This window comes from Erythrolamprus reginae, chromosome 2 (assembly GCF_031021105.1).
Source record: "Erythrolamprus reginae isolate rEryReg1 chromosome 2, rEryReg1.hap1, whole genome shotgun sequence".
NCBI classification, from domain to species: domain Eukaryota; kingdom Metazoa; phylum Chordata; class Lepidosauria; order Squamata; family Dipsadidae; genus Erythrolamprus; species Erythrolamprus reginae.
This window is the reverse complement of record NC_091951.1, coordinates 40,631,361-40,657,906: the sequence shown is the minus strand read 5'-3', so window position 1 is coordinate 40,657,906 and position 26,546 is coordinate 40,631,361. Positions and strand designations below refer to the sequence as shown.

The 26,546-nt window shown below is 42.4% G+C and overlaps 2 protein-coding genes across 3 annotated transcripts; both read left to right on the top strand.

Annotated features, from left to right (window-relative positions):
- Positions 1-2,506: 2,506 nt before the first annotated feature.
- On the top strand, positions 2,507-9,586 carry LOC139160236 (uncharacterized). The gene is made up of 2 exons (XM_070737909.1): positions 2,507-2,744; positions 6,634-9,586. Exons 1-2 carry the CDS (start codon positions 2,732-2,734, stop codon positions 7,518-7,520), a joined length of 900 nt encoding a protein of 299 aa, XP_070594010.1. The 5' UTR covers positions 2,507-2,731; the 3' UTR covers positions 7,521-9,586.
- Positions 9,587-13,927: 4,341 nt separating this feature from the next.
- LOC139160235 (uncharacterized) lies at positions 13,928-23,743 on the top strand. Of its 2 annotated transcripts, none has more exons than XM_070737907.1 (2): positions 13,928-14,006; positions 20,413-23,743. In XM_070737907.1, the coding sequence occupies exons 1-2, from the start codon at positions 13,973-13,975 to the stop codon at positions 21,252-21,254; spliced, it is 876 nt and encodes a 291-aa protein (XP_070594008.1). In that variant the 5' UTR covers positions 13,928-13,972; the 3' UTR covers positions 21,255-23,743. The 2 variants fall into 2 exon arrangements, with proteins under 2 accessions (XP_070594008.1, XP_070594009.1); XM_070737908.1 differs by lacking the exon at positions 13,928-14,006 and adding an exon at positions 14,731-14,940.
- Positions 23,744-26,546: the final 2,803 nt, after the last annotated feature.

Here is a 26,546-nt window from a genome sequence, read left to right as displayed (position 1 = left end):
ACAGGATTCTCCATCCCCAACTGCTAGGGAGCATTCTTAAGTTACTGAATGGGCTCTTTTCAGCCAGGCTAGCTCACACACACCTGTCTTTCCCAACTTGGCAACTTGAAGATACAGTATCTGAACTTCAACTTCCAGAATTCCCCAGCCAACATTTGCTGGCTGGGGAATTCTGGGAGTTGAAGTCCAGATACTGTATCTTCAAGTTGCCAAGGTTGGAAAACACTGACATACACACCGTACATTCTAGTGCTAATTTGGGGAATAATAATAATGATGATGATGATAATAATAATGATAATAATAATAATAATAATAATAATAATAATAATAATAATAATAATAATAATAATAATAATAATTTATTAGATTTGTATGCTGCCCCTCTCCGAAGACTCGGGGGAAATGCTTTCTTGGTCAGATTTCAACCATGAACAATATGAACGTTGAATTCTGGTAATGGGTTTAATCATGTAATGCTAAAGGAGAAGAAAGCAAAAGTGTATTTGGAATGTATGTGGCTCGAAGTTGCTGGGTACTGCCTAGCGACACTACTGCGTCCCTTGGGAAAGTTGTTCCGTCGAAGAAACAGCCCGAGGAGGAGAAGGCGAGAAGGGCTCCCTTTCCCTTGGCGTCGTTGGGGGCGCGCAGTCTGGTAAAACTCCTCTTTCGCGCCGCTTGTCGGATGGGATGACAGACTCGCCTGTGCGTCTCTTGCCTCTTTCCTTCGCGCGTCTTTCCTTCCCAGCCTACGGCTTTGTTTACTTTGGATATGACCCACATTTCTGAATTTATTATTAACCACGGGAGGGTATTTCCTTACCTGCTTCGGATGGGGACGCTCATTGCGGGAAGTGCCAAAAGAAATACGCGGCAGGGGGCGCCTCTACACACCGCCTGAGTTACATTCCCAAAGAAACGGGGAGGGAGGGAGGCAGGGAGGGAGGGAGGGAGGGAGGGAGGGAGGGAGGGAGGGAGGAAGGAAGGAAGGAAGGAAGGAAGGAAGGAAGGAAGGAAGGAAGGAAGGAAGGAAGGAAGGAAGGAAGGAAGGAAGGAAGGAAGGAAGGAAGGAAGGAAGGAAGGAAATAATAATAATAATAATAATAATAATAATAATAATAATAATAATAATAATAAATAATAGGAGGAGGAGGAGGAGGAGAAGAAGAAGAAGAGGAAGAAGGAGAAGAAAGAGTTGGAAGGGACTTTGGAGGTCTTCTAGTCCAACCCCCACTTAGGCAGGAAACTCTACACTACTTCAGACAAATGGTTATCCAATGTCTTCTTTAAAACTTCCAGTGTTGGGGCATTCACAACTTCTGGAGGCAAGTTGTTCCACTGATTAATTGTTCCGGCTGACAGGAAATTTCTCCTTAGTTCTAAGTTGCTTCTCTCCTTGTTTAGTGTCCACCCATTGCTTCTTGTCTCATCTTCAGGTGCTTTGGAGAATAGGTTGACTCCTTCTCTCTGGCAACCCCTGAGATATTGGAACACTGCTATCATGTCTCCCCTGGTCATTATTTTCATTAAAATAGTCCTGCCCAGTTCCTGCAGCCATTTTTCATATGTTTTACCCTCCAGTCCCCTAACCATCTTTGTCGCTCTTTGCACTTTTGCTAGAGTCTCAACATCCTTTTTGCATCGTGGCAATCATAACTGAATGCCGTATTCCAAGTGTGACCTTACACTTGGAATACTGAATAGTAGAGTGAGATGCCACAGATTTCAATTCCAGGCTCAAAACAGTAGGAAACTTTTTCCCCCTATCAACCATGGCTGGAAAATGATGGAAATTGTCACAAAAAGGTATCCTGAAATATTCACTTTTGTAATAAATATAAGGCTTAGTCAGATTTACTGATACTGCTTTTGGGCAGTAAAGATAGTTTTCTGAACAAAATTGTAGATAAGCTGTCCCAGACAGTTCTCTTAAAACAGAGCTCTTATAAAATTGAACATTAAGTAATATGCTAATTTACATTTCCAAACTTTGAACTGGAGGAATCAGCAAATGTATGGTAATTTAGTGACTAAATCGATATTTAGCAAGTTATTTAGTATATTCCACTGCTAGTTGGCATTTATAGTTAAAGAAACATGCAAACAATCGTAGCCTTCTGTGAACGTAGTATACTAGTTGGGAGCAAATATATCTTTTAAATCTATTATTTCCACTCATAAATTAGTTTGGTTAACAAACAAGGTATAAAAAAGCTTAACATGGTTTCGTCCCTTGCACATCGGCTGATCTAAGTCTGCTTGGAGAATAGATTGACTCCTTTTTTGTGGCAATCCCTGATTTACTGAACACTCCTATCATGTCTCACTCGGTCCATATTTACTGACTCTCCCCAAACATTGTATTTCTTCTTGGAAAAATATTTCAGGAGCAGATTTTCAGTGCACTGGAGGATTTTATTTTTCTTTTCTGTTGCGTAATCCCTTTAGCTGATAACAGGGGGCCGTGTGTGTTTGGGAGAGTGGGTAGGTTTCGAATTCCATTTCCTCATTCTGGTGAGGTTTGGGAAACCGCCTGCCTATCAGCTGCCTGACCCTGCTCTCAAGAGGAAGGGAATTATCCTCCTCCTCCTCCTCTATTATAAATCTCAGTGGACCTGTAGTGCATTTGTCCAGAGAGCATTTTGCAAACCTGGTGCTTTTTCACCATTATCTTGGCTGAGCCGTTCAAAGCAGGGAGGGGTGGCCAGGTTTGGGAAGGCTGTTCTGCAGCATGGAGGCCAAAGGTGAGTCCTGAGGTTTGTATTGGTTCCTTCCCTTTGTCCATCCCAATTGAGAACTACCAGGGGTGGGCTCCATTTACCTTCACCACCGTTTTCCATCGTGAGGTTTTGCGTGAGTGCGCTTCCTCTGCGTGTCCCCACGAGCGACTTCACTTCCACGCATGTTAAGACGGTGGATTCAGCTCAAAACACAGCTGAGGAGCTGACCAGCTGTGCTTCGGGCGAAGAAATAAAGGTCAGTATTAACCCCAGGGCATGGGGGGGTGGGAGGGCTTTTTTCAAAGCACAGATCGAGCAGAAGCCGCCAAAACACAGGAAAATCGGATGAAAATTCGGAAAGAAAGATGGTGGCGAACACAGACCGGCCAATACAGGACCAGATCCGTGATATCAAAATGACATCACCAGTGGGTCGATAACGGTTCGGGCAATCTGGTCCGAACAAAGAGGAACCCGCTGTCACACCGCTGCAGAGGTTGGTGATAAATTAACAGCTTGCCACACTATCTTTAGAAGACCTGATGTTTGTGGGAACTTGGGAGGGGGGTAATTTCAGGAGGGCCGAGATGCAGCCACAAGCCATTCTTTCGAATGGTCCAAGGACATGCCCACCCACCGGAGCTGGAAGCGAGGAAAGGACTGGCCACGCTGGCACAATCTGAATGGGCAACGTGACAAGCTTGTGGGGGGTGGGGAGCAAGGGTTGTGTCCCATTGGGATTGGGCGGCATAGAAGTCGAATTAGCAAAAATGTGAACTTTCAACTGGGTGGGAAACTCAGATCCAGGTTTGTTTGTTTGTTTGTTTGTTTGTTTGTTTGTTTGTTTGTTTGTTTATACTTCTATGTTGCCCAACCCCAGAAGACTCAAGGCGGCTCACAACAATGAAGAAATTACAAAACAGTAGAAAGAAGTCAAAAAATATTATCTAAACTCCAAAACCCTAAAAAGACCTATATAAAATAGACACAACATGCATAGGCACCAATCCTTCACATTCACATACGTGGCCAAGCTCGTTGTTAATATCAGGACCCCTACTCACAACTTCTGGAGCAAAGGTCTTCAAACTTGGCAACTTTAAGACTTGCGGACTTCAATTCCCAGAATTCTCCAGCCAGCGTAGCTATGCTGGCTGAAGGATTATGGGAGTTGAAATCCGCAAGCCTTAAAGTTGCCATGTTTGGGGACCCCTGTTGTGGAGGCAAGCCATTTCATTGATTAATTCTTCTAACTATCACGAAAATTTTTAGTTCTAGGTTGTTTCTTTCCTTGATTAGTTTCCACCCATTGCTTCTTGTCCTGCCTTCAGGTGCTTTGAGGAATAGGTTGACCCTTTCCTCTTTCTGGTAACCCCTGAGATACTGGAACACTGCTATCATGTCATCCCCAGTCCTTCTTTTCACTAAACTAGACACACCCAATTCCTGCAACTGTTCTTCATATCTTTTACTTTCCAGTCTTCTAATCACCTTTGTTGTTCTTCTCTACACTGTTTCTAGAGTCTCAACATCTTTTATTATATTGTGGCAACCAAAGTATAATCTTAGAAGTCTTCTTTAATGGCATTCTATTGGGCTTTAAGAGATCTCTAGTACCAGTGCCAATGTCAAAGTTCCAGGTAATATCCAAACTTAAATCAAAGTCCAGTTCAAGGCATTGCTTAAAATTTCAATTTAATTGGCGGGCCCCAGGGAAAGAGCCTTCTCTGTGGCAGCCCCGGCCCCCTGGAATCAACTCCTCCCGGAGATTAGAACTGCCCCCACACTCCTTGTCTTTTGTAAATTACTCAAGACCTATCTATACCCCCAGGCATGGGGGAGTTGAGACACCTTTCCCCCAGGCTTTTTTATATTTATGTTTGGGTATGTATATGTTGTTTGCTTTTTTAAAATATGATAGGGTTTTATATGCTTCTTAATATTAGATTTGTTTTTTGCTGGAATATTGTTTTTATTATTGTTGTGAGCCGCCCCGAGTCTTTGGAGAGGGGCGGCATACAATCTAATAAATTGAATTGAATTGAATTAATTCCATAGCCTTCCTGGCACCTCTACGGGAAAATCTGAATCTGAGATTCCCACCCAGTTGAAAGTTCACATGCCTTGCCCCCCCCCCACCCACAAACGTGTCTCGTTGCCCATTCAGGTTGTGCGAGCGTGGCAACTCCTTCTTTCGCTTCTGCTCCAGTGGTGGACATAGGATGGCCTTGAACTTCTCAGACGAATGCTTTGTGGCTGCACCAGCGCTCTCTTGAATTCACTCCTCCCAAGTTCCCATAAACATCAGGCCTTCTACAAATAGTGTGGCAAGCCATTGATTTATGTCTGACTTCTGCACCAGCTTGACAGCCTTCCTCTCCCTACCCTTATGCAGGGCCTACTACTTATTTCATATTTGGGAAAGAAGTTGGAGAAATTGTTTCATATCCGTTGCTGCCAGGCATGGGGAAATTGACACCTCCAGAAACTACTTGGTTTATACATAGTTTGGCTGGGTTGTGCGATTATTTTATTATAAGGGTTTTTTAAATTGTGTTTGGATTTTGGATTTCTACGTTGTTTATTATTGTTGTGAGCCTCCCTGAGTTTTCAGAGAGGGGCGGCATACAAATCCAATGTAATAAATTATTATTATTATTATTATTATTATTATTATTATTATTATTATGTCAGTACAACACAGCAAACGAGATCACTGCTGGATTTCGTATTTCATCACCAGTCGGGCGCTTCCCAAGCACCTAGGGCTGCGTGATGTAGCAGCGAATTATGTTTGCCGATCCCAGTAAAGTGGCCTTTTGCAATTGACAGATGGAGATTTTGTCAATTCCGATGGTTTTCAAATGTCCGCTGAGATCCTTTGGTACTGCGCCCAGCGTGCCAAGTACCAGTGGGACAACTTTCACTGGCTTATGCCAGAGTCGTTGCAACTCGATTTTTAGATCTTCGTATTTCACTAATTTCTCTAGCTGCTTCTCCTCAATTCTGCTGTCTCCTGGGATTGCAATGTCGATGATCCATACTTTCTTTTTCTCCACGATCACAATGTCTGGTGTGTTATGCTTCAGAATTCGGTCAGTCTGAAGTCGGAAGTCCCACAGTCATAGTTCCCTCTAAGCTGAGCAGTGAGCAATCGCTCACTTAAAAATCATCATCAACTCAGAGTTTTCCAAACCTGCCCAGAAGCCGAGAGGGAAAGAGTGAGAGGGAAGGAGAGAGAGAGGAAAAGAGAGAAACAGATAGAAAAAAGAGAGGAAGGAAAAGAGAAAGAAAAAGAATGGGAGTAAGGAAGAGAGAAAGAAAATCAAAATCTAGTTTGAAACTAGCTCAACTATTTAAGTGGCATTTTGATATTGATAGAGTTGCCCTATTATGAGCTCACTGTTATAGACACACAGTACAGTATTTTATTTTGAAATTCTCTGAGGCAAAACAGGGTGGGTTTTTTATTTGTTTGTTTGTTTGTTTGTTTGTTTATTTATTTATTATTTCTGTGCCACCCAGTCCCAAAGGGACTGCCGCTCAGACACTATACTTTTCCGTCCACCCCCCAAAAAAAAAATTAGAGGGAACACTGCTCACAGTAGTTTTGCTTGCTCATTTTCGACCACTTTTTTGGGCTTATGATCCCACCAGTTCTTTGCCACTGGTAAATGGTAGTTCCAGCATAAGTTCCAGTGGATCATCTGTGCCACAGCATCATGTCTATGCTTGTAGTCAGTCTGTGCAATCTTTTTGCAGCAGCTGAGTATGTGATCGATTGTTTCATCTGTTTCTTTACAGAGTCTGCACTTTGGATCGTCTGTACTGTGGCAGTTATGGCAATAGGTTGTGTCCCATTTTTGTGGCTTGGGACTCCCTAATTCCAAACTCTTTTTTTTTTCCTTGACAGCTTTTGCCACTATGAAAAAGGAGAATAATATCCCTGATGTATCTGTTCTGATTTATAAAGAAGCTAATAAGTACATGGATGCCCAATATCCCCACCAGAAGAAAATAAAGAGTGGCACCAAAAATACTGTGTCCCGCAGTTTCCACATGCCTCCCAAGAAAACGCTCGCCGCGCTTTTTATCCTGTTTGTTTTGTTTTTGTGTTTAGTTTTCTTATTATGGAAGCGAAATGAGCTGTATCCGTTTGGGAACGACGTGACCATCATTGTCGACCCTATTAAAGGAGATAACACAAAAGTGGTCCCTCAAAACCTCACTCTGACAATCCTGGAGGAAGCCAAGACATCCGAACCATTTTCCGAGGCCATGCAAAAATGCTTCGACACAGCGATCAGGGAATTCATGCTGGAGCCACTGATTGTGAGGGAGAATGCCAAGATGATCCTTGAGTGTAACGGAACCAGGAGGGAGTTTGTGTCTGGGACAGGAGAAAACTATCTGGAGGTGTCTTGGGTGCACAGCCAAATACATTACATGGTCAGAGAAGCCAATTCACAAGTCTATATGGCAAGGCTGGGGCGCCATCCTTTACCGCTCAGCCTTGGCAGCATATTGGAAGTCTGTCAACGGCTGGTCACTCTTGAAGAATCGGAGGAGCTGCGGCAGTGCCTCAACAAGGCGATAGAGGAATTTCCCAAGGAACCACAAGTTCTGCAGGACAATGCCGTGTTGGAGGTCTCATGTGGAGGGAGACATGTGACCTTCCGCTCAGAAGCTCTGCAGAATGAAACCAATGAAATCAACGTATACAAAGATATGCAGGGGGAGGTTGTATTTCAGGTAAAAGCTAGAGGAGCGGCTTGGTGGGCCCGAAAATTCCAAGTTTAAAAAATGATATCAATGATATCAAAGAAGACCGTCTAGGCGGTAGAGGCAAATGATTTACAAGTAGTCCTTGAGTTACAATCACAATTGGGCCCAAAATTGACAGAAATGCATAAAAGACAGAGAGGAAGGGATAAATTGGTTAATGATAGAAATTGGAAATTGCTATATGAATCTTGAGGAGCGCAAAATAGTAGAGGTACTGCAATTCTTATTAAGACAGTTAATGACAAGACAGTTGTGAAATCAGTTTAGCCCCATTTGATCGAAATCCTCTAATTAATTAATGACTTTGAATATAAAAGTGAAATTTTACAAATTATAGAAATATTGCACATTAATGACCAACCTTTCTTGCCACAGTTGTTAAGTGAATCACTGTGGTTGTTACTAACAGGGTTGTTAAGAGAATGAATCACTAAATGAGGGTTTGTAAGTTGAAGACTACTTGTATTATAAGTCTGTCATCTGCACCTCTATCACTGTCTGGTTTGGTTCCCGCAACCCAACAAGACCGACATAGACTTCAAAGGATGATCAGAACTGCGGAAGAAACAATCTCCTCTATAACCTTCATCATGTATTTTACTATGTGTATATAGATATATACCCACTAAAACCCTCATTGTGTATTGGACTAACTAACTAACTAACTAACTAACTAACTAACTAACTAACTAACTAACTAAATAAATAAATAAATAAATAAATAAATAAATAAATAAATAAATAATGAAATGAAATGAAATGAAATGAAATGAAATAAATAAAATAAATAAAATAAATAAAATAAAATAAAATAAAATTTTTTTAAAAATTGCTGCCAACCTGCCTTCCATTGAGGACCAGTATACTGCACGAGTCAAAAAGGGGGCATGAAAATATTTACAGACCAGGGAACGGCTGCCTGTTTCCAGTGCTACCAGTGTGCTCCTGGCGGCGTGCACAGGCATGTTTCCTGCCATTCCCTCTTTAATCCCAGCCATCTCGGGCTTTTCTGGGCTGCCAGAGGAGCCTTTCTCTGGGCGCTTGGAGTGGGAATAAACCTCTGCCAGCGCCCTGAGAAAAGAAACGCTCCCTTCGCTCTGGGCAGCTCAGAGCCAACAGAGCATTTTCCTTTCTCTGGGTGCTTGGAGAGGGAATAAACCACTTCGATGTGGTGACTCCCTCGCGCTGCCTCCCATACACTCGGCGCAAGGTTGTCTGCTGGAGCATCTGGGCACAGAAAGGCGAAAGGGGGCGCTGCGCCCCAGTTGGATCAACTCAGCTTCAGCCAAACCGAGGAGTCACCACAGTGAAGGAAAGGCGACAGCTACAAAGTGAGCGAACGAGAGGAGTGGGGAGCCATTCAGCATGGGAAGGAACAGGAAGCAGGTAGCAGCAGCAGCAGCAGCCGCCTTTCGGTGAAAGGAGAGGGAGGTTCCCCCCTCTCATCCACCTGGGTTTCTCTCTCTGGCGCAGTGTATGGGAGGCAGTCTCACGCCGGTTGTATGGGAGGCGCGTGCTCCTCCTCGCTGCCTCAGAGTCCCTTTTTTTTAAGCCTTAAAGTTTTGGATTTTAAAAAATTAATCTCCCCTTCTTCCTGCGGCAGCAACTGTGCTCCTCCTCTTCTTCCTCCTCCCTCCCAAATTCCGAGCTTTTATTTCTTTCCTAATGGGTTTGCACGCATTATTTGCTTTTACATTGATTTGTATGGGAAAAATTGCTTCTACTTACAAACTTTTCTACTTAAGACCCTGGTCACGGAATGAATCAAGTTCTTAAGTAGAGGTATCACTTTATTGCCATTATCATTGTCAAACTATTCAGTAAGGCTGTATTACTCTTACTATTAGTCTTCCCATCTCCTCCCATTTATGACTTTATGACTGTAATTTGTTGCTTGTATCCTTACAATTTATATTAACATTGTTTTCCGATTGCTTATTTGTTACTGTATGACAATCATTGTTTTACTTCATGATTCTTGACAAATGTATCTCTTCTTTTATGTACGCTGAGAGCATATGCAGCAAAGAGAAATTTCTTCTGTGTCCAATCACACTTGGCCAATAAAGAGTTCTATTCTATTTTATTCGTACCTAATATCAACTGCCAGACTAATGAACCCAAAACAAAGAAACACTCTTGGGAGATTTGAATTCCTAAACTAACTTTTATTAGATACACCATATTGGTACTGAAGAAACAAAACCAGCTTTGGTTTTCCCGGGCAAATGCTGGTCATGTTAGACTGTAACTTCCCCTTCTCTCAATCCCTGGCGATCACATTGTCCAATTATGAGACATCCTTTTGTCAGGGGAACCGTCCATCTTCTTCTCAAGTAACTGCAGCGGTAACTTTGATGGTTTCTATGCTTTCACAATCTCTGCATACATTCTCAGCGTTCCAAAAATGGCCCTTTTTTTTTTTTTCAAAATGGCATTTCCCCCAGCTCCCAGGAGCATTCTGCAGGCCTCCCAAACTCTCTGCGAGCCCCATTTTTTGCAAAAACAGGGTGAAAAACAGGCCCAGGTGCGCAAGTGGTTTGGGAGGCCTACAGAATGCTCCTGGGAGCTGAGAAGGACAACACCTTATTTTTCTTACCATTTAAGTTAGCCACACAATTGTTAAATAAATCTGGCCAATGGTGATCATGTGACCTTGAGACATCATAAATATGAGTCCATCGCCAAGCACATGAAGTTTGATCACATGACCATGGGGATGTGGTCATGTGAGAAAAAAACATTTGTATGTTACTTCTCAGGATCATTTGTAACTTTGAAAAGTCACTAAATGAACAGTTGTAAGTTGAGGACTACCTGTCCTGTAGATGAAAACAGGAGAAGAGGCACTGGATAGAAATTGGAGCGAGGAAAAGGAGCAAAGACTATCTCAACAGCATCTACCACTTCCGTTAAAGCGTGAGGCTCCCAATCTTGACAGCTTTAAGACTTGTGGACTTCAACTCCCAGAATTCCTCCTTCAGTCACAAGCCTTAAACTTGCGAGGTTTGAAGGCCCTCACACTCCTAACTCAGGGGGTTTTCCAACATGGAAGTTGGTCTTCAAACCTGTCAAGCAGCTTGCTTCAGGCAGGGGAAGCGGTGGTGGCACCTCAGATAAAGGCTTTTCCAGCGGCGACCAGCGGAGGTTTCTCTGGGCGGTCAGCAGCGGTTGTAGCAGCTTTCCTATTTTGCAAGCTGGGGAAGGAAAGGTGGGCGCTCTCGGTCTCTACAGGAGGAAATGCCCACAGCGGTTCAATCTTTTTATTTATTTATTCATTCATTCATTCATTTAGTCTAATACATAATGTAGGTTTGTGAAGATATAATCATAGTAATATACATCAATAGAAGAATAGAAAAACATTAGGAATAATATAGAAGAAATAATCATTGGGAATAATAGAGTTCATATTCATGAAGCTAGTAAAAATATAAAAGAGACATTAGACAGGGGACAGAGGGCACTCTGGTGCAATTGCACGCCCCTTACTGACCTCTTAGGAATCTGGAGAGGTCAACAGTGGACACTCTAAGGGTAAAATTTTGGGGGTTAGGGGACGACACTACAGAATCTGGTAATGACTTCCATGCTTCGACCACTCGATTACTAAAGTCAAATTTTTTGCAGTCAAATTTGGAACGGTTTACATTAAATCTGTCGTGTGCTTGTGTGTTATTGTGGTTGAAGCTGAAGTAGTTATTGACAGGAAGGATGTTGTAGCATATGATCTTATGGGCTATGTTTAAGGCAACATAGTTCTAAGGTTTCCAGAGTCAGGATTGTAAGTCTAGTTTCGTAATGTATTCTGTTCCGAGTGGAGGAGTGAAGGGCTCTTCTGGTGAAGTATCTTTGGACAACTTGTCTGGGTTGATCTTGAGCCTGTTGGCCCCCATCCAGGCCCTTACAGCTTCCAGGCACCGGCACATCACATCCACCACTTCACTGAGTTGGCATGGGCTGGAGATGTATAAGTGGGTATCATCAGCGTACTGATGATACCTCACCCCATGCCGTCGGATGATCTCACCTAGGTTTAACGTTTTGAAAAATTGCAGGGGTTGCATTAATGAGTAAAAATATTATAGCAGTCTGATTGCTTGTGAAATGAAAGGCCCCTCCTCAAGAAGCCTTCCCTGGATCCAACAGAACTAAAGAACCTTCGTCCAGTCTCCAACCTACCTTTTGTAAGGTTGTAGAGAAAGTGGGGGTGCTCCAGCTCCTACGGACACTGGATGGAACGGATTATCTAGATCCTTTTCAATTGGGCTTCAGACCTGGCTACAGCATAAAAACTGCTTTGGTCACTCTGATAGATCTCTGGTGAGCCCAAGATGGGGGTCATTCCTCCATTTTGGTGCTACTTGACCTCTCAGCTGCTTTCGATGTCACTGACCATGGGATCCTTCTGTGATGACTAAGGGAGTTGGGAGTGGGAAGCATCGTGTTACAATGGTTCTCCCCCTATATCTCTTGCCCAGTCGGTGTTGGTAGAAGGACATAGGTCGACCCTTAGACCCCTCTTCTGCAGGGTGCCTTAGGGTTTGGTCCTCTCTCCTCTCCTATTCACCATCTACAGGGGGTGGACAGAAAAATGGAAACACATTGAAAAATCATCAAAATCTCTTTTAATATAGTGTTGGTCCATCTTTTACAGCAAATAAAGCCTCAATTCTCCGAGGTATTGATTGATACAAATTGTGAATTGTTTCCAAAGGAATTTTAGCTCATTCTTTAGTTAAAGCACCCTCCAGTTCTTTAGAGACGATGGTGGTGGAAATCAACTTCTTACTTGAATCTCTAAAATCGACCATAAATGCTCAATAATGTTGAGGTTTGGTGATTGTGGTGGCCAGATGAGATGCTGAACTTCATTAGAATGTTCCTCGTGCCATTCTTTAACAATTCTTGCTCTATGGATTGGTGCATTATCATCTTGTAAGATGGCATCCCCCTCTGGAAACAGTTCTTGAACCATAGGATGAATTTGGTCAGCCAAAGTCCTAAATAGTGATGGCTATTAATTTTTCCATGAAGGGAAATCATTGGCACGGAGGGACGCTCATTTTCGGGAGGTGTCAAAAGAAATACGGGGCAGGGGGCGCCTCCACACACCGCCTGAGTTAGATTCCCCAAGAAACGCAAAGGAAGGAAGGGAAGGAGGGAGGCAGGGAGGGAGGGAGGGAATGAATTAATGAATGAATAAAAATAATAATGATGATGATGGTGATAATAATAATAATAATAATAATAATAATAATAATAATAATAATAATAATAGGAGGAGGAAGAGGAGGAGAAGGAGAAGAAGAAGAAATAGAGTTGGAAGGGACTTTGGAGGTCTTCTAGTCCAACCCCCTGCCTAGGCAGGAAACCCTACAGACAAATGGTTATCCAACATCTTCTTTAAAACTTCCGTTATTGGAGCATTTACAACTTCGGGAGGCAGGCTGTTCCACCGATAAATTGTTCTAACTGTCAGGAATTTTCTCCTTAGTTCTAAGTTGCTTCTCTCCTTTTTTATTTTCCACCCATTGCTTCTTATTCTACCCTCAGGTGCTCTGGAGAATAGTTTGGATTCCTTCTTTTTTGTGGCAATCCCTGATTTACTGGAACAGTGCTGTCATGTCTCACCTGGTCCTGGGAGGGAGGGAGGGAGGGAGGGAGGGAGGGAGGAAGGAAGGAAGGAAGGAAGGAAGGAAGGAAGGAAGGAAGGAAGGAAGGAAGGAAGGAAGGAAGGAAGGAAGGAAGGAAGGAAGGAAATAATAATAATAATAATAATAATAATAATAATAATAATAATAATAATAATAATAATAATAATAAAATAATAGGAGGAGGAGGAGGAGGAGAAGAAGAAGAGGAAGAAGGAGAAGAAGAAGAAAGAGTTGGAAGGGACTTTGGAGGTCTTCTAGTCCAACCCCCACTTAGGCAGGAAACTACACTACTTCAGACAAATGGTTATCCAATGTCTTCTTTAAAACTTCCAGTGTTGGGGCATTCACAACTTCTGGAGGCAAGCTCTTCCACTGATTAATTGTTCTAACTGACAGGAAATTTCTCCTTAGTTCTAAGTTGCTTCTCTCCTTGTTTAGTGTCCACCCATTGCTTCTTGTCCCATCTTCAGGTGCTTTGGAGAATAGGTTGACTCCTTCTCTCTGGCAACCCCTGAGATATTGGAACACTGCTATCATGTCTCCCCTGGTCATTATTTTCATTAAAATAGTCCTGCCCAGTTCCTGCAGCCATTTTTCATATGTTTTACCCTCCAGTCCCCTAATCATCTTTGTCGCTCTTCTCTGCACTTTTGCTAGAGTCTCAACATCCATTTTTGCATCGTGGCAATCATAACTGAATGCCGTATTCCAAGTGTGACCTTACACTTGGAATACTGAATAGTAGAGTGAGATGCCACGGATTTCACTTCCAGGCTCAAAACAGTAGGAAACTTTTTCCCCCTATCAACCATGGCTGGAAAACGATGGAAATTGTCACAAAAAGGTATCCTGAAATATTCGCTTTTGTAATAAATATAAGGCTTAGTCAGATTTACTGATACTGCTTTTGGGCAGTAAAGATAGTTTTCTGAACAAAATTGTAGATAAGCTGTCCCAGACAGTTCTCTTAAAACAGAGCTCTTATAATATTGAACATTAAGTAATATGCTAATTTACATTTCCAAACTTTGAACTGGAGGAATCAGCAAATGTATGGTAATTTAGTGACTAAATCGATATTTAGCAAGTTATTTAGTATATTCCACTGCTAGTTGGCATTTATAGTCAAAGAAACATGCAAACAATCGTAGCCTTCTGTGAACGTAATATACTAGTTGGGAGCAAATATATCTTTTAAATCTATTATTTCCACTCATAAATTAGTTTGGTTAACAAACAAGATATAAACAAGCTTAAGGTGGTTTCTTCCCTTGCACATCGGCTGATCTAAGTCTGCTTGGAGAATAGATTGACTCCTTTTTTGTGGCAATCCCTGATTTACTGAACACTCCTATCATGTCTCACTCGGTCCATATTTACTGACTTTCCCCAAACATTGTATTTCTCCTTTGAAAGAGATTTCAGGAGCAGATTTTCAGCGCACTGGAGGATTTTATTTTTCTTTTCTGTTGTGTAATCCCTTTAGCTGATAACAGGGGCCGTGTGTGTTTGGGAGAGTGGGTAGGTTTCGAATTCCATTTCCTCATTCTGGTGAGGTTTGGGAAAGGGCCTGCCTATCAGCTGCCTGACCCTGCTCTCAAGAGGAGGAGAATTATCCTCTTCCTCCTCTATTATAAATCTCAGTGGACCTGTAGTGCATTTGTCCAGAGAGCGTTTTGCAAACCTGGTGCTTTTTCACCATTATCTTGGCTGAGCCGTTCAAAGCAGGGAGGGGTGGCCAGGTTTGGGAAGGCTGTTCTGCAGCATGGAGGCCAAAGGTGAGTCCTGAGGTTTTTATTGGTTCCTTCCCTTTGCCCATCCCAATTGAGAACTGCCAGGGATGGGCTCCATTTACTTTTACCACCGGTTTCCATCGTGAGTTTTTGCGTGAGTGTGCTTCCTCTGAGTGTCCACACGAGCGACTTCACTTCCACGCATGTTAAGACAGTGGATTCAGCTCAAAACACAGCTGAGGAGCTGACCAGCTGTGCTTCGGGCGAAGAAATAAAGGTCAGTATTAACCCCAGGGCATGGGGGGGGTGGGAGGGCTTTTTCAAAGCACAGATCGAGCAGAAGCCGCCAAAACACAGGAAAATCGGACGAATATTCAGAAAAAAAGATGGTGGCGAACACAGACCGGCATGTACAGAACCAGATCCGTGGTATCAAAATTACATCAACAGTGGGTCGCTAACGGTTCGGGCGATCTGGTCCAAACAAAGAGGAACCCCCTGTCACACCACTGCAGAGGTTGGTGATAAATTAACAGCTTGCCACACTATCTTTAGAAGACCTGATGTTTGTGGGAACTTGGGAGGGGGGTAATTTCAGGAGGGGTGAGATGCAGCCACAAGGCATTTTTCGAATGGTCCAAGGACATGCCCACCCATCGGAGCCGGAAGCGAGGAAAGGACTGGCCATGCTGGCAAAATCTAAAAGGGCAACGTGACAGGTTTGGGGGGGGGGGGCAAGGGATGTGTCCTATTGGGATTGGGCCGCATAGAAGTCGAATTAGCAAAAATGTGAACTTTCATCTGGGTGGGAAACTCCAATCCAGGTTTGTTTGTTTGTTTGTTTATACTGTACTTCTATGCTGCCCAACCCCAGAAGACTCAAGGCAGCTCACAACAATGAAGAAATTACAAAACAGTCAAAAAATGTTATCTAAACTCCAAAACCCTAAAAAGACCCATATAAAATAGACACAACATGCATACGCACCAATCCTTCACATTCACATATGTGGCCAAGCTCGTTGTTAATATCAGGACCCCTACTCACAACTTCTGGAGCAAAGGTCTTCAAATTTGGCAACTTTAAGACTTGTGGACTTCAATTCCCAGAATTCTCCAGCCAGTGTAGCTATGCTGGCTGGAGGATTATGGGAGTTGAAGTCTGCAAGCCTTAAAGTTGCCATGTTTGGAGACCCCTGTTTTGGAGGCAAGCCATTTCACTGATTAATTCTTCTAACTATCACGAAAATTTTTAGTTCTAGGTTGTTTCTTTCCTTGATTAGTTTCCACCCATTGCTTCTTGTCCTTCCTTTAGGTGTTTTGTAGAGTAGATTGACCCTTTCTTCTTTGTGGTAACCCCTGAGATATTGGAACACTGCTATCATGTCACCCCCAGTCCTTCTTTTCACTAAACTAGACATACCCAATTCCTGCAACTGTTCCTCATATCTTTTACTTTCCAGTCTTCTAATCACCTTTCTTGTTCTTCTCTACACTGTTTCTAGAGTCTCAACATCTTTTATTATATTGTGGGCTTGTGGCAACCAAATTATAATCTTAGAAGTCTTCTTTAATGGCATTCTATTGGGCTTTAAGAGATCTCTAGTACCAGTGCCAATGTCAAAGTTCCAGGTAATATCCAAACTTAAATCAAAGTCCAGTTCAAGGCATTGCTTAAAATTTCAATTTAATTGGCGGGCCCCAGGGAAAGAGCCTTCTCTGTGGCAGCCCCGGCCCCCTGGAATCAACTCCTCCCGGAGATTAGAACTGCCCCCACACTCCTTGTCTTTCGTAAATTACTCAAGACCTATCTATACCCCCAGGCATGGGGGAGTTGAGACACCTTTCCCCCAGGCTTTTTTATATTTATGTTTGGGTATGTATATGTTGTTTGCTTTTTTAAATATGATAGGGTTTTATGTGCTTCTTAATATTAGATTTGTTTTTTGCTGGAATATTGTTTTTATTATTGTTGTGAGCCGCCCCGAGTCTTTGGAGAGGGGCGGCATACAAATCTAATAAATTGAATTGAATTGAATTAATTCCATAGCCTTCCTGGCACCTCTACGGGAAAATCTGAATCTGAGATTCCCACCCAGTTGAAAGTTCACACGCCTTGCCCCCCCCCCCGCCCACCCACAAACGTGTCTCGTTGCCCATTCAGATGGTGGGAGAGTGGCAACTCCTTCTTCCGGTTCTGCTCCAGTGGTGGACATAGGATGGCCTTGAACTTCTCAGACGAATGCTTTGTGGCTGCACCAGCGCTCTCTTGAATTCACTCCTCCCAAGTTCCCATAAACATCAGGCCTTCTACAATAGTGTGGCAAGCCATTGATTTATGTCTGACTTCTGCACCAGCTTGACAGCCTTCCTCTCTCTACCCTTATGCAGGCCTACTACTTATTTCATATTTGGGAAAGAAGTTGGAGAAATTGTTTCATATCCGTTGCTGCCAGGCATGAGGAAATTGACACCTCCAGAAACTACTTGGTTTATACATAGTTTGGCTGGGTTGTGCGATTATTTTATTATAATGGTTTTTTAAATTGTGTTTGGATTTTGGATTTGTACGTTGTTTATTATTGTTGTGAGCCTCCCTGAGTTTTCAGAGAGGGGCGGCATACAAATCCAATGTAATAAATAATTATTATTATTATTATTATTATTATTATTATTATTATTATTATTATAGTACAACACAGCAAACGAGATCACTGCTGGATTTCGTATTTCATCACCAGTCGGGCGCTTCCCAAGCACCTAGGACTGCGTGATGTAGCAGCAAATTATGTTTGCCGATCCCAGTAAAGTGGCCTTTTGCAATTGACAGATGGAGATTTTGTCAATTCCGATGGTTTTCAAATGTCCGCTGAGATCCTTTGGTACTGCGCCCAGCATGCCAAGTACCAGTGGGATCACTTTCACTGGCTTATGCCAGAGTCATTGCAGCTCGATTTTTAGATCTTCGTATTTCACTAATTTCTCTAGCTGCTTCTCCTCAATTCTGCTGTCTCCTGGGATTGCAATGTCGATGATCCATACTTTCTTTTTCTCCACAATCACAATGTCTGGTGTGTTATGCTTCAGAATTCGGTCAGTCTGAAGTCGGAAGTCCCACAGTCATAGTTCCCTCTAAGCTTAGCAGTGAGCAATCGCTCACTTAAAAATCATCATCAACTCAGAGTTTTCCAAACCTGCCCAGAAGCCGAGAGGGAAAGAGTGAGAGGGAAGGAGAGAGAGAGGAAGAGAGGAAGAGAGAGAAACAGATAGAGAAAAGAGAGGAAGGAAAAGAGAAAGAAAAAGAATGGGAGTAAGGAAGAGAGAAAGAAAATCAAAATCTAGTTTGAAACTAGCTCAACTATTTAAGTGGCATTTTGATATTGATAGAGTTGCCCTATTATGAGCTCACTGTTATAGACATACAGTACAGTATTTTATTTTGAAATTCTCTGAGGCAAAACAGGGTGGGTTTTTTATTTATTTGTTTGTTTGTTTATTTATTTATTATTTCTGTGCCGCCCAGTCCCAAAGGGACTGCCGCTCAGACACTATACTTTTCCGCCCCCCCAAAAAATTAGAGGGAACACTGCCCACAGTAGTTTTGTTTGCTCATTTTCGACCACTTTTTTGGGCTTATGATCCCACCAGTTCTTTGCCACTGGTAAATGGTAGTTCCAGCATAAGTTCCAGTGGATCATCTGTGCCACAGCATCATGTATAGGTTTGTAGTCAGTCTGTGCAATCTTTTTGCAGCAGCTGAGTATGTGATCGATTGTTTCATCTGTTTCTTTACAGAGTCTGCACTTTGGATCGTCTGTTGCAGACTCTGTAAAGAAACAGATGAAACAATCGATCACATACTCAGCTGCTGCAAAAAGATCGCACAGACTGACTACAAGCATAGACATGATGCTGTGGCACAGATGATCCACTGGAACTTATGCCGGAACTACCATTTACCAGTGGCAAAGAACTGGTGGGGTTATTATTATTATTATTATTATTATTATTATTATTATTATTATAACAATGCTGTGTCAATTCTCCATTGTCCTTTCTCATTTCGGTTGATACTGCCCCTCTTTTAACAGTTGTTAAAGTTCAAACGCAAGGTCCGCCTTGTATATGAAAAAGTTACCAAAGTTGTGAAATTTCATAGGTCATTACACACCAGGGACAGGATCAGAAATATTATTCATAACCACAAGAACACACAATCTGCAGCCACTAACAGTAGTGGCTGCATATTGTGTGCTCTTGTGGTTATGAATAATATTTCTGATCCTGTCCCTGGTGTATAATGACCTATGAAATTTCACAACTTTGGTAACTTTTTCATATTCAAGATCGTCCTTGCGTTTGAACTTCTAACAGCGCTGGACTTACGATGGTCCTCAAATTTGTGACCATTGCAGTGTCCCTGCAGTCATGTGATTGTGATTTGGATGTTTGGCAACAGGCAGACAATGACAATGGTCACAATGATCCATGACCACGTGATTGCCATTTGCAGCCTTCAATTTTGGCTACCAACAAGCAAAGTCAGCGGGAAAGCCTGCAGAATGGCACAAGTCACAGTCACGTGGCTTCAGGTTTAAAAACCATGAATGGTTTGCCATAAATCGCAGTCACACATAATTTTATGATTTGCAACCCAGTCATTTAGAGATGGAGTTGCTGATCTCAACTGTGGTCAGTGAGATTTACCTGTACTTTTCCTGCAATTGCTCGCATGAGGAGTACGTATTGCTGGGACAATGCAATTATAATAGCATTAATGGGGATCGTTGATTAAATGCTTAATCAGTGCAGGTGAACATGGGAGAACAGCAGTAGTCCTTAGACTTATATACCACTTCACAGCGGTTTACAGAGTCGGCATATTGCCCCCATCAATCTGGGTCCTCATTTTTACCCACCTCGGAAGGGCGGAAGGCTGAATCAACTTTAAGCCAACAAGATTTGAACTGCGAAACTGCAGCTAGCAGTCAGTGGATGTAGCATTCAGTATTGTACTCTAACTACTGCACCACCTTGCCTCTATTTAGCACAGGGCTGCCCAGGGCTCTGTGCTGTCCTCTCTTCTCTCTTTATACCAAGGATTGCATCTTAATAACAATAACAATAGAGTTGGAAGGGACTTTGTGACTTGTCTCACAGTGACCCTCAACCGTAGGTCTTGCACCAATTCTCTCAACAGAGCTTTAAGCTGATTGGCAGGAAGGTCAGAGGGACACCCCCACTGTAAATGCCTGATTGGTTGGCTTGTAAAAATATGTTCCAAGGCACCAGAATAGAAGCTTTAATTCCTAACCCCATGGGAAATTTGTCTTTTCCACTGGTCTTAGGCGACTCCTGTGAAACGGTCATTCAATTCCCAAAGAGGTCCTGACTCCCAGGTTGAGAACCACTGATTTAGTGGCTTTGCCAGTACTGTGGCAGTTATGGCAATAGGTTTCGTCCCATTTTTGTGGCTTGGGACTCCCTAATTCCAAACTCTTTCTTTTTCCTTGACAGTTTTTGCCACTATGAAAAAGGAGAATAATATCCCTGATTTATCTGTTCTGATTTATAAAGAAGCTAATAAGTACATGGATGCCCAATATCCCCACCAGAAGAAAATAAAGAGTGGCACCAAAAATACTGTGTCCCGCGGTTTCCACAAGCCTCCCAAGAAAATACTCACCGTGCTTTTTATCCTGTTTGTTTTGGTTTTGTGTGTAGTTTTCTTATTATGGAAGCAAAATAAAGGAGATAACACAAAAGTGGTCCCTAAAAACCTCACTCTGACAATCCTGGAGGAAGCCAAGGCATCAGAACCATTTTCCGAGGCCATGCAAAAATGCTTCGACACAGCGATCAGGGAATTCATGCTGGAGCCACTGATTGTGAGGGAGAATGCCAAGATGACCCTTGAGTGTAACGGAACCAGGAGGGAGTTTGTCTCTGGAAAAGGAGAAAACTATATTGAGGTGTATTGGGTGGACAGCCAAGCACATTACAGGGTCAAAGAAGCCAATTCACAAGTCTATGTGGCAAGGCTGGGACGCCATCCTTTACCGCTCAACCTTGGCAGCATATTGGAAGTCTATCAACAGCTGGTCACTCTTGAAGAATCGGAGGAGCTGCGGCAGTGCCTCAACAAGGCGATAGAGGAATTTCCCAAGGAACCACGAGTTCTGCAGGACAATGCCGTGTTGGAGGTCTCATGCGGAGGGAGTCATGTGACCTTCCGCTCAGAAGCTCTGCAGAATGAAACCAATGAAATCAACATATACAAAGATATGCAGGGAAAGGTTGAATATATTGTAAATGCTAGAGGAAAGGCTTGGTGGGCCCGAAAATTCCGAATGCACTGAGTTTAAAGAATGATATCAATGATATCAAAGAAGACCGTTTAGGCAGTAGAGGCAAATGATTTACAAGTAGTCCTTGACTTACAATCACAATTGGGCCCAAAATTGACAGAAATGTATAAAAGACAGAGAGGAAGAGATAAATTGGTTTAATGATAGAAATTGGAAATTGCTATATGAATCTTGAGGAACGCAAAATAGTAGAGGTACTGCAGGTACTAGAGGAATTTCCCAAGGAACCACAAGTTCTGCAGGACAATGCCGTGTTGGAGGTCTCATGTGGAGGGAGACATGTGACCTTCCGCTCAGAAGCTCTGCAGAATGAAACCAATGAAATCAACGTATACAAAGATATGCAGGGGGAGGTTGTATTTCAGGTAAAAGCTAGAGGAGCGGCTTGGTGGGCCCGAAAATTCCAAGTTTAAAAAATGATATCAATGATATCAAAGAAGACCGTCTAGGCGGTAGAGGCAAATGATTTACAAGTAGTCCTTGAGTTACAATCACAATTGGGCCCAAAATTGACAGAAATGCATAAAAGACAGAGAGGAAGGGATAAATTGGTTAATGATAGAAATTGGAAATTGCTATATGAATCTTGAGGAGCGCAAAATAGTAGAGGTACTGCAATTCTTATTAAGACAGTTAATGACAAGACAGTTGTGAAATCAGTTTAGCCCCATTTGCTCGAAATCCTCTAATTAATTAATGACTTTGAATATAAAAGTGAAATTTTACAAATTATAGAAATATTGCACATTAATGACCAACCTTTCTTGCCACAGTTGTTAAGTGAATCACTGTGGTTGTTACTAACAGGGTTGTTAAGAGAATGAATCACTAAATGAGGGTTTGTAAGTTGAAGACTACTTGTATTATAAGTCTGTCATCTGCACCTCTATCACTGTCTGGTTTGGTTCCCGCAACCCAACAAGACCGACATAGACTTCAAAGGATGATCAGAACTGCGGAAGAAACAATCTCCTCTATAACCTTCATCATGTATTTTACTATGTGTATATAGATATATACCCACTAAAACCCTTATTGTGTATTGGACTAACTAACTAACTAACTAACTAACTAACTAACTAAATAAATAAATAAATAAATAAATAAATAAATAAATAAATAAATAAATAAATAATGAAATGAAATGAAATGAAATGAAATGAAATAAATAAAATAAATAAAATAAATAAAATAAATAAAATAAAATAAAATAAAAATTTTAAAAAAATTGCTGCCAACCTGCCTTCCATTGAGGACCAGTATACTGCACGAGTCAAAAAGGGGGCATGAAAATATTTACAGACCAGGGAACGGCTGCCTGTTTCCAGTGCTACCAGTGTGCTCCTGGCGGCGTGCACAGGCATGTTTCCTGCCATTCCCTCTTTAATCCCAGCCATCTCGGGCTTTTCTGGGCTGCCAGATGAGCCTTTCTCTGTGTGCTTGGAGTGGGAATAAACCTCTGCCAGCGACCTGAGAAAAGAAACGTTACCTTCGCTCTGGGCAGCTCAGAGCCAACAGAGCATTTTCCTTTCTCTGGGTGCTTGGAGAGGGAATAAACCACTTCGATGTGGTGACTCCCTCGCGCTGCCTCCCATACACTCAGCGCAAGGTTGTCTGCTGGAGCATCTGGGCACAGAAAGGCGAAAGGAGGCACTGTGCCCTGGTTGGATCAACTCGGCTTCAGCCAAACCGAGGAGTCACCACAGTGAAGGAAAGGCGCCAGCTACAAAGTGAGCAAACGAGAGGAGAGGGGAGCCATTCAGCATGGGAAGGAACAGGAAGCAGGTAGCAGCAGCAGCAGCAGCCGCCTTTTGGTGAAAGGAGAGGGAGGTTCCCCCCTCTCATCCACCTGGGTTTCTCTCTCTGGCGCAGTGTATGGAAGGCAGTCTCGCGCCGGGTGTATGGGAGGCGCGTGCTCCTCGCTGCCTCAGAGTCCCTTTTTTTTAAGCCTTAAAGTTTCAGATTTTTAAAAATTCACCTCCCCTTCTTCCTTCGGCAGCAACTGTGCTCCTCCTCTTCTTCCTCCTCCCTCCCAAATTCCGAGCTTTTATTTCTTTCCTAATGGGTTTGCACGCATTATTTGCTTTTACATTGATTCGTATGGGAAAAATTGCTTCTACTTACAAACTTTTCTACTTAAGACCCTGGTCACGGAATGAATTAAGTTCTTAAGTAGAGGTATCACTGTATTGCCATTATCATTGTCAAACTATTCAGTAAGGCTGTATTACTCTTACTATTGGTCTTCCCATCTCCTCCCATTTATGACTTTATGACTGTAATTTGTTGCTTGTATCCTTACAATTTATATTAACATTGTTTTCCGATTGCTCATTTGTACTGTATGACAATCATTAAATGTTTTACCTCATGATTCTTGACAAATGTATCTCTTCTTTTATGTACGCTGAGAGCATATGCACCAAAGAGAAATTTCTTCTGTGTCCAATCACACTTGGCCAATAAAGAGTTCTATTCTATTTTATTCATATCTAATATCAACTGTCTGACTAATAAACCCAAAACAAAGAAACACTTTCGGGAGATTTGAATTCCTAAAATAACATTTTATTAGATACACCGTATTGGTACTGAAGAAACAAAACCAGCTTTGGTTTTCCCGTGCAAATGCTGGTCATGTTAGACTGTAACTTCCCCTTCTCTCAACCACTGGGTGATCTCATTGTCCAATTATGAGATGTCCTTTTGTCAGGGGAACTGTCCATCTTCTTCTCAAGTAATTACAGCGGTAACTTTGATGGTTTCTATGCTTTCACAATCTCCGCATACATTATCAGCTTTCCAAAAATGGGGCTTTTTTTTTCAAAATGGCATTTCCCCCAGCCCCCAAGAGCATTCTGCAGGCCTCCCAAAGCCTCTGTGAGCCCTGTTTTTTGCAAAAACAGGGTGAAAAACAGGCCCAGCTGCGCAAATGGTTTGGGAGGCCTGCAGAATGCTCCTGGGAGCTGAGAAGGACAACACCTTTTTTTTCTTACCATTTAAGTTAGCCACACAATTGTTAAATAAATCTGGCCAATGGTGACCATATGACCTTGAGACATCGCATCCATCATAAATATGAGTCCATCGCCAAGCACATGAAGTTTGCTCACATGACCATAGGCATGTTGCTATGGTCATGTGAAAAAAAACCCAGGCGTATGTTACTTAGGGTTGTTTGTAACTTTGAACAGTCACTAAATGAACTGTTGTAAGTTGAGGACTACCTCTACTGTAGATGAAAACAGGAGAAGAGGCACTAGGTAGAAATTGGAGCGAGGAAAAGGAGCAAAGACTATCTCAACAGCATCTACCACTTCCGTTAAAGCGTGAGGCCCCCAATCTTGACAGCTTTAAGACTTGTGGACTTCAACTCCCAGAATTCCTCCTTCAGTCACAAGCCTTAAACTTGCCAGGTTTGAAGACCCTTGCACTCCTAACTCAAGGGGTTTTCCAACTCGGAAGTTGGTCTTCAAACCTGTCGAGCAGCTTGCTTCAGGCAGGGGAAGCGGTGGTGGCTCCTCAGATAAAGGCTTTTTCCAGTGGCGGCCAGCGGAGTTTTTTCTGAGCGGTCAGCAGCGGTGGTAGCAGCTTTCTTATTTTGCAAGCCGGGGAAGGAAAGGTGGGCGCTCTCGGTCTCTACAGGAGAAAATGCCCACAGCCGTTCAATCTTTTTATTTATTTATTTATTTATTTATTCATTCATTCATTCATTCATTCATTCATTCATTCATTTAGTCTAATATATAATGTAGGTTTGTGAGGATATAATCATAGTAATATACAGTACATCAATAGAAGAACAGAAAAACATTAGGAATAATATAGAAGAAATAATCATTGGGAATAATAGAGTTCATATTCATGAAGCTAGTAAAAACATAAAAGAGACATTAGACAGGGTACGGAAGGCACTCTGGTGCACTTATGCACGCCCCTTACTGACCTCTTAGGAATCTGGAGAGGTCAACAATGGACAGTCTAAGGGTAAAATTTTGGGGGTTAGGGGGATGACACTACAGAATCTAGTAATGACTTCCATGCTTCGACCACTCGATTACTAAAGTCGTATTTTTTGCAGTCAAGTTTGGAGCGGTTTACATTAAATCTGTCGTGTGCTTGTGTGTTGTTGTGGTTGAAGCTGAAGTAGTCATTGACAGGGAGGATGTTGTGGCATATGATCTTATGGGCTATATTTAAGGCAACAAAGTTCTAAGGTTTCTAGAGCCAGGATTGTAAGTCTAGTTTCGTAGGGTATTCTGTTCCGAGTGGAGAAGTGAAGGGTTCTTCTGGTGAAGTATCTTTGGACATCTTGTCTGGGTTGATCTTGAGCCTGTTGGCCCCCATCCAGGCACTTACATCTTCCAGGCACCGGCACATCACAGCCACGACTTCACTGAATTGGCATGGGGTGGAGATGTATAACTGAGTATCATCAGTGTATTGATGATGCCTCACCACATGCCGCCGTATGATCTCACCCAGGTTTAACGTTTTGAAAAATCACAGGGGTTGCATTAATGAGTAAAAATATTATAGCAGTCTGATTGCTTGTGAAATTAAAGGCCCCTCCTCAAGAAGCCTTCCCTGGATCCAGCAGAACAGTTGTCCAGTCTCCAACCTTCCTTTTGTAAGGTTGCAGAGAAATTGGTGGTGCTCCAGCTCCTACGGTCACTGCATTTAACGGATTATCTAGATCCTTTTCAATTGGGCTTCAGACCTGGCTACAGCATAGAAACTGCTTTGGTCACTCTGATAGAAGATCTCTATCTACTTGACCTCTCAGCTGCTTACCACTGACCATGGCATTCTTCTGTGATGACTAAGGGAGTTGGGAGTGGGAGGCATCGTGTTACAATGGTCCTCCCCCTATCTCTCTCGCCCAGTCGGTGTTGGTAGAAGGACAGAGGTCGACCCTTAGACCCCTCTTTTGCGGGGTGCCTCAGGGTTCGGTCCTCTCTCCTCTCCTATTTACCATCTCTATGAAACCACTGGGTGATATCGGACAACATTATCTACTATATAAAATATATGTACGTACATGCACGCACATCTCTTCTAAAATTATACATATTCAACCTCATTTATGATAGGGAAAAGCCCAGAGTCCAGAATGGGGAAAAAAATTCAAACTTTTTCTTTTCTTTTCTTTTTTTTTTTTAATTTTTTAAAAAAATTTATTATACAAATAATACAAAATACAACATAATATACAAAACATAAAACAATGATCGTAACAATCGAGAACGATCGAATGGCATGTCGATTAACGAGGTACAAATT